We start from the raw sequence: 8,036 nt of genomic DNA, 5'->3' as shown, positions 1-8,036 counted from the left end.
TTAACCACTACACCAAACTGGGGGATGGGAACAGAAAGAGGGAAACAGTTGTTTGATTCAAACCTCCACTTGGAATCAGAAAGTTCCCTACTTCAAAAATGCAAAGCCACAAGCCCTCTTGAGGCTGAACCCTCTGCCTTACTACCTGAGAGTTACCTTCCACAGTGCCCCTTTCATGGGAAGGGTGTGCACAGAGAGAAACCCAAGCAGCTTTTCATCACCTCTGAGCCACCTACCCATAAAGCCAAAATGTAACTCACAGGACACCAGCAATAACAACAAGGGCGGGAGCAACAAACACAAAGATGATCTCTTTAAGCAGCTATACTTGTGCCCTGGAGGCTTCCTTTGCCTGCAGGAAAGGGGAGGAGCATCTAAGCTCAGTTTCAAGGGAGGATAGCAAAAGCAAACAATCCTTGCAGTTGAATGAGCTTAGCTTCCACGATTTGCAGTTTCCATAATTACTACAGGTTTGCATCACAACCTCATGCATGCTTCCCATTATCCAACATATAACATAACCAGTCAATTAAAAAAAAAAAATAAAACAGGAAGAAAAACTAAAAGAAAGCTGCAAGCTTTCACTCCCATAACCTGGTGAAAGCTCGTAACTGGGCACCTCTAAAGAACGCTCTCAGAAAACTAAAAGCAGAATTAATTAACAAAAAAAGACTGTCCTTATCTCAAAACATCTGAGTGAGAGAATCAACACCCCAGACAGACGAAGGGAAGAAAAGAGTGCTACCTTAATTTTTATTAGGTGGCAAGAAATGACCCTAGACACAGGCAGCTTCAAGGTTGTGTCATTCTTTTGCAAAGTCCTCACTTTGGAGCTCAGTGCCCAGGCTGGCAGGGGGTGTGTGTGTGTGTGCGCGCGCGTGTGTGTGTAATGCAGGCGTCCTGGAAGTCTCCAGAACATAAACACTGGGGCAGGAAGAAAACGTTGCTAGTCTTCTTAAAAGAGTTACTGACTCCATTCCCTCCCCAGGTTTTTCCCTCCCCCTCCCTCCCCAGAGGAGGAGCCCTCAGCCAATCAAAGGAAGACTTTCTTTCTCTCCTCTTCCCAAGCAGGAAATAGGAGAGGCTGGAAACAGCACAGAACACACCGCAAGCTGCAGGAAAGTTTTAAACTGGCACTGGTTCAATCATTTCAGGGGAAAATACACCCTCCCAAGCCCCCCCCCCCCCCCGAAGATTACGCCTATGTAATGTCAGGAGGATATGGGGCCATAGGAGCAGGGTGCAAGAGGAAAGAATGAGCCTCCCTTCTCATGCACTTGCTGTTTTTAAAATCATTTATTGCAAGCCACTTAGCTGTAAATTGCTCGAGTAAAAGAATATGCACCCCTAAGCATAGAACACCTTTTACTCATTAATAACTACTTTGATTACAATTCAGTATTAATATTCAGGCTTTTCCCCCTTTTTTGCAGGAATGATGTTCTGATGCAGTAATCAAGATCCAGAACATCATTCTTGGAAGGAAACAAACCCAACACTGACAACAACTAATAATCAAAACACAGGAAAAGAATTTTTGTGTGGTTAATTGCTAATACAATTTGAAGTCCAGTTAGGATATTCACAACAACAACCACAACAACAAGAAAGCATTCTGCACACACCAGTATGTGTTTAGTGTAGAGAATACCAAATCTTTCAGAAGTATTGTAAAGTGCTACAGGCATGAATATGTAGGAGTGCCTCATAAATACATACTGCTACTTATTTTCTTCATATATTCATTTAGGAAAATGCATTTTTATTTATCTCTGGCTTCACATTTTCCCCATGCAACCTACAGATCAACAAACTCTTTCCAAGTCTACATTTTAATAGTTGGGTTAAGGCAATGACTCGCTCTCCCTGCACCTGAGCACAAAAACTATTGTTTTTTTCAGAGAATCTTATTGAGCCAGTAGATCAGATAGCATTCATTTATGCTTGAAGGATACTGCTTCATGTCCATATTACTAACAACAGAGGCTGCCAGGAAGTGAAACCAAGTTACAACACTGAGATCTGATATCTTGGTAACTGCGTTTAGCAGAAACAAGCAAATTAAGATAACGCATACTGGATCATATGAAATTCAAGCATCATAATTTTACTATACTTACACTGCCACCCAGAAGATAAACCTATTATCCCAGCAATATACTTCGGGGGCAAGTGGACCATTTTTGCATGAAGAGGATATACAGTTACCTGCTTCAAGAAGTCTCCTGGAAGGTCATATGTTTTACACAAATCAGATATTTTCACTTGGCCTGTTTCCTGTAATTTGTCATTGGTTTCTTCTGCCACTTGATCTAGGTAATGCCTAAAATGAACACAAGAATAAAATGTTGACACGCAGTTCTAAATTTGCCTCACTTAACCCACTCATCTCAACATTTCTCTGTCTGATACTATGGAAAAAGTTCACAGACATATTTTGCTGACATACTACTTCTTTGCCACCTTTTCCTTCCTCCAGCAGCTCCAAGCAAATTCTACAAGCCTTCCACTAAACCCCAGGAAACTCTTGAAAAGAAAATGTACTGCAGCATGGGGGTGGGGATGAAGCGAAGGGGGGAAATCATGTGCAAGAGCCTACTGCTTCTTTTACTCATTTACTGTGGAGCTGGTGGATAATGATTGCATCCAGTTGACCCTCCTCACTATAGCTTGTGTTGCACTGCATTTTCTTACAAGGATCTCCCAGTCCTCAACAGAAGATTTTTTGGGATGTGCAGGAAGCTGGTGGGAGAGAAAGGCAAAGAAGATCCACCTCCGTAGGATCAAACTTTACTCCATATATTTAGATATTACATATTGGACCCTTATACAAACATCAGTATAAAACAGGTCTTCAGCAGCAGCTTAAAATGGAAACAAATATATTCCAGCATAAGCTTTTGTGGAATAATTTTTTTTAAAGGTGCTATTGGAGTCCTGAGGGGAGCTTCACCAAGAAGGAGCTCCTGAATCACAACTTTTGTGTCTAGCACAACTAGTTGAGAGGACTGAGTACTTCCAGATCCCTTTACACATTCCATGTTATTCTGGTTCAGACACCAGATATAATAAAAGGCATCTCCCCATCTCCTGTGCGCAATTTGCTTCCTATAGTTTCCTGTCTGAGGCAAATTCAATCATGCCACATACCTGCACAGTCCTTCTCTTTTGTTCGGATTCGTTATTCAAAGAATGACAATAAATACTGCAAGAGAAGCCTTTCTCTTTGTCTTAAGGAAAGATTAAAATGCTTTTTTAAAGTTAGGGAACTACAATAATACTTTAGAACAGCGATTCTCACTTTTATGGCAGTTCAAACTGCTTCATAAAAGCTCAAGAATGATTCCTCAATCATAATTTGTAATTATTGGTCTTCATTTGACATTCATCACACCTAAAAGCATGATATGAATTTCCACTGCATTTAATTACCCTTGAAAGAACTCACTCATCTATAAACTGTCCCAACACTAGTTGAATGGTTCGATCTGATTTGACAATGTCATTAGCTCGGCTTTCAATATGGAGCAGATCCACATTTATTACCTGGAAGAAGGAAAAAAAAAAACAGGTTCGTGCTTAGAAGTCAAATTAGATTGCCATTAAAACTATCTATTTTCAGGTTCATAACTATTATACACCAGGTATTTTCAATTGTCAATACACCAGCAATATCTTAATTGGAACAGAGACTGTGGTACCAGAAAATAAAATAGCTAAACTCATGCATACAATGTACATTTTCAGTAAAAAATGTAATTATGAAAAGCTTCAATTACTTGAAGTTTAGAAAAAGAAAAAAAGATTACTGGAAATGAAACATTAATTAATTTTGTGAATGCCCCAGTGATCAGGCATTTTTATTTCTATGTGCTCTGTTATTTAATAAGAGACTTCTAAAAAGAAAGACCTGCTTCCTTCATAGGTTAAAGCAGGTATCAAGTATTAAAATGGAATAATCAGGAATAAAAATATTGGTTTGTATAACCAAGTATGAGAACAACATAATAGCATGTAAAGAACTGCTACCTACGGTTATTAACAATGAATTAGACGTTAGTGGTTAGCTGTGTATACATTATTCTATGACTATTTATGAATTTATTCTTTGCCATCAAGTTGCAGTCAGTTTATGGTGGCTCCGTAACGTTTTCAAGGAACGAGACATCCACTGCCTGCCTCAACACAGTTACCTTGCACTTCTGCAGCCATCTTTGATCCAAATACTAACCAGGGTTAACTCTGCTTAGCTTCCGTGATCACAGGATCAGGCTAGCCTGGGCTATCCATGTCAGGACCGTTTATGTACACAACTATTAAAGACTGCTATACACTTTACAATGGTTCAATTAAATACAGATTTCAGATTTTTTTCTAAAAAACCAAAGTTACCTGTTGCAAATCAACAATGTTTACACGACCTATAAAAAGAAGAATATATTAAAACAGGTTTTAAGACACTGGTAAAAAAAGTCATTAACAAAATAAAATTTTAAGACTATTCATTTAATTTTATAACCCAGTCAAACATTCAGTCAGATTGTATATGTGTTTACTTGGAAATAACCCCACTCAGTTCAATGAGACTTATGCTCATGTAGTATGTGGAGGGCTGTAACTTCCCTTCACATGTAGCTTTACCAGCATGGCTACTGATGCTTCATCCACATTTACTCATATGCTGCACCAGTTTCGCATAAAGATATCCAGCCATCTGAGTCACCACTTGCACTGAAAGCAGCTGAACCACCTTTGTTGGGCTCTTTATGCATACCTGGACCAGCATGGAAGCGATTGCACAGGCCTATAATATTAAGGAGCTTTTATGAACTTTTAAACTTCGCAGCTTATCTGTGTATAATATGAAATGACAAGTAGAGGAAAGTTCCATGCAGAAAATTATTAGATATGTTTTCCCCCTACCCCTTCCCTTTGTATATTTTAAAATTTAATAAAAATCTATTTTTTTTTTAAAGGAAGCGATTGCACAGGCAGCAGCAACATCATAAAGATTGGAGAGATAAAGAGGACATTTGCTGCAACCCACCAATTACTTGAAGGCCTGAAATTCTGGCATACACAAAGAGTTTTACACAGTCACAATGACATTCTAATCTACTTTAGCAGAGGACGCTACTCCACAACAGCAAAAGCATGGATGTGAGAAAGCATCTCCTCCTCTGGAGTGAATTTAGAAGGCATCTTATAGATGCGCTTCATAAGCACATCAGGCTCATACAGAGCTCTGTATCCATGGCATTAGTTGGAGGTGAGTTCTACGGAAATAAGGCTGCTAGTCTGATGAAGGAACAAGAAGATTGTTGAGACAGACTAAGCTGACTGCAAAAGTGAAGCTGTGAAGAGATCATTACCAGAAAGAAAACTAGCTCTGCCACCCTTTTCTACACAGGACATTAATTATTTCCAGCCTCAGCATTTGCCAGTGTACACACCTTGTTCAGAGTGAAACTGTTGAACAGACCTGGATGCTAACTACACGGTAGTACACTGACAGAAGTTTATAAAACTCAGAGGAAGTATGATGTCCTCAAGCACTAAAATTACATCTCAGTGGTGACTCAGCAAGATGCAGATGTGTTTCCTATGTCATTTTTTTTCCAAAAGCAAATGGGATGTAAAATCTTTATTCTTTGAATTTCTAAAAGCACTGAGAAACAAAGGCACACTTACCACCACGAACATGAAGTTCATCACGTATCTCTCTACTAATTTGTGCAGGAGTAATATACTCTTTCCCATCAAGAGTATGCACAACATCCAACTGTTTTTCAGCAATCAACTTAGCAACGATCTCTATGCAATTACGTTCCGATAATCTGCACACATAATAAAGCAAGACAAACATCTTCAGGTAAAGCCTCACAACTTGGAATTTAAACAAGTGATACCTTGCAACTGTAACAATTTAGAGAGGCTCCAGTACAGTGTTTACATTTCGCTTGTGCAGTGCAACCATAAACAGAGCATCAGCCTTCTAAACCTTACACTTCAGTGAACATAGAAGGGTGTAACTATGTAAGATAGCACCATTACTCCCCTCAACCAGCTATATTTGTAGGATAAATAGGAATTCCAATTAATATCATATGCATTTTATTACTGGTGCATGTTATTTCAGATTAATACACATGGAGTAGCAAGTTGTAATCCTGTGTCCTTGGCAAAAGGCAAGCTACCCAGTCCAATATATCACAATTAAGTGACGTGTGCACCCTTTGAAGGGACAAACCTGAAACACAGAAAGTGTTTACAGATCAGGCTTGCTGATTCAAAAACACAGGTTTTCCCCCCCTGTGTCCTCCAAGTCTTTTATACTTAGGATTTTATTTAACCATGTAACTATGGCAATAACTATAGTCAACAGAGTAGTGGTTATGGCTGGGGAAACTTTGGTTTGAATCCCCACTCTACCCTGGAAACTTGCTGGGTGACTTTGGGGCAGTCACACACTCTTAGCCTAACGGATAAAGTGGAGGAGAGAAGAACAATGTAAGCAGCTTTGGCTCCCTGTGGGAGAGAAAGGCAGGGTACGTATAAATGAAAAAACAAAAAACTTATGTGTTCACAGTGGCATAAACACAGCTTGCTCACTTCACTTGCATCTTTCCTCCTCCCTTCATGCATGAAGCTTGACTGAGAGCTTCTACTGAACTCCAATTTGCTGTTAAATCCAGATGGAGTTGCCTGCGTAAATGACAGTCTCCTCCCCCCTGCCCCCGATTAAAAACTTTGGTTAAATCTTAGTTTAGAATCCCATGAAATTAGAAGGAAAACGTCTAGTTGCCTATGTGCCTGCATGTACCCCACACATGAGGGATAACAAAAGACAGAAGGAACATGTGAGCATGGTTGAGAAGCCACGTCTGTAACTGTCACAAACAAACATAAGCTTGTTGTTGAATGCTTTCACGGCCAAGTTCATTAGTTGCTGTAGATTTTTCAGGTTGTGTGGCCGTGGTCTTGGCATTGTAGAACCTGACATTTTGCCAGTAGCTGTGCCTGGCATCCTTAGAGGTATAACACAGAAAGATGGAATACTCTCTGTGTCAAGGTGAGAAAGAAAAATGGTAGGCAAGTAATTTATATCTACTCCAGAAGGTGGGGTAGGGGTGAGTCATCATCTTGTAGGAGTTCCCCAGGCTATGAACATGCTAATGGAGGAGCTTTCCTGAGGAGGTTCTTTTGTATATGGATTGTTTCCTGAGGAGGTTCTTTTGTATGTGGATTGGCTGTTGAAATTCTAATCTTATCTGTAGTGCTATTGTCAGATGTAGAGCCTTTTGTGTTTTTCAGGACAGGAAACCATGCCCTATTTATTTTTTAACTCTCTTCTTTCCTGTTGAAACTGAGTTTAGAGTTATGAATTTCAATGGCTTCCCTGTGTAATCTGACATGGTAATTGGAAGTGTTGTCCAGCCTTTCAGTGTCTTGGAACAAAATACAGTGTCCTGTTTGAGTTAGGCTATGTTCAGCCACTGCTGATTTTTCAGGTTGGCCAAGTCTGCAGTGTCTTTCATGTTCTTTTATTCTTGTCTGAATGCTACGCTGTGTGGTCCCGATGTAAACTTGTCCACAACTGCATGGTATGTGGTATACTCCCACAGAAGATTGGGGGTCTCTTCTGTCTTTTTCAGATCGTAGCATCAGTTGTATTTTTCTGGTGGGTCTGAATACTGTTTGTAGGTTGTGCTTTTTTCATAAAACATTTCATTGTTTTTGCCCTATTTAGAATGTCTCTCTGACCGCCTGATGGCATCACAGGGGAACAAGACAGAATTAAGACAAGATGTCCCACATCTTCTATATATATAAAAGAAAGTCCCCACACCATAAAATCAATGCCCAGGCCAAACCGCTGGACCTAGAGACACCAAATTCGGGGAGAGCGCTCCTACCGTGGTGTAGGTGCTCGCTAAGAAGGGATTTTTAGAATTTCGACCACTAAGTGGGTCAAAAGGGGGAAAATGTGCTCCCCCCATTGATTCCTATGTGGCTGCCAGGCAGCTGCCTCTCTG

At 40.0% G+C, this 8,036-nt stretch overlaps 1 protein-coding gene across 1 annotated transcript in view; it reads right to left on the bottom strand.

Moving 5' to 3' along the window:
* The window catches only part of UFL1 (UFM1-specific ligase 1), a 41,597-nt gene that overhangs the window by 31,910 nt on the left and 1,651 nt on the right, over positions 1 to 8,036 (bottom strand). The window contains exons 2-5 of the mRNA XM_015424101.1: positions 5,692 to 5,837; positions 4,393 to 4,421; positions 3,449 to 3,546; positions 2,209 to 2,323 (exon numbers count right to left, since the gene is read on the bottom strand). Coding sequence (XP_015279587.1) covers positions 2,209 to 2,323; positions 3,449 to 3,546; positions 4,393 to 4,421; positions 5,692 to 5,837 — 388 coding nt within the window. The remainder of the gene's footprint in view (positions 1 to 2,208; positions 2,324 to 3,448; positions 3,547 to 4,392; positions 4,422 to 5,691; positions 5,838 to 8,036) is intronic.

Source organism: Gekko japonicus, unplaced genomic scaffold, assembly GCF_001447785.1.
Source record: "Gekko japonicus isolate JY-2015 unplaced genomic scaffold, Gekko_japonicus_V1.1 scaffold903, whole genome shotgun sequence".
In the NCBI taxonomy this organism is placed as follows: domain Eukaryota; kingdom Metazoa; phylum Chordata; class Lepidosauria; order Squamata; family Gekkonidae; genus Gekko; species Gekko japonicus.
The sequence above is the reverse complement of the archived record's forward strand: the minus strand, read 5'-3'. Positions and strand labels throughout refer to the sequence as shown.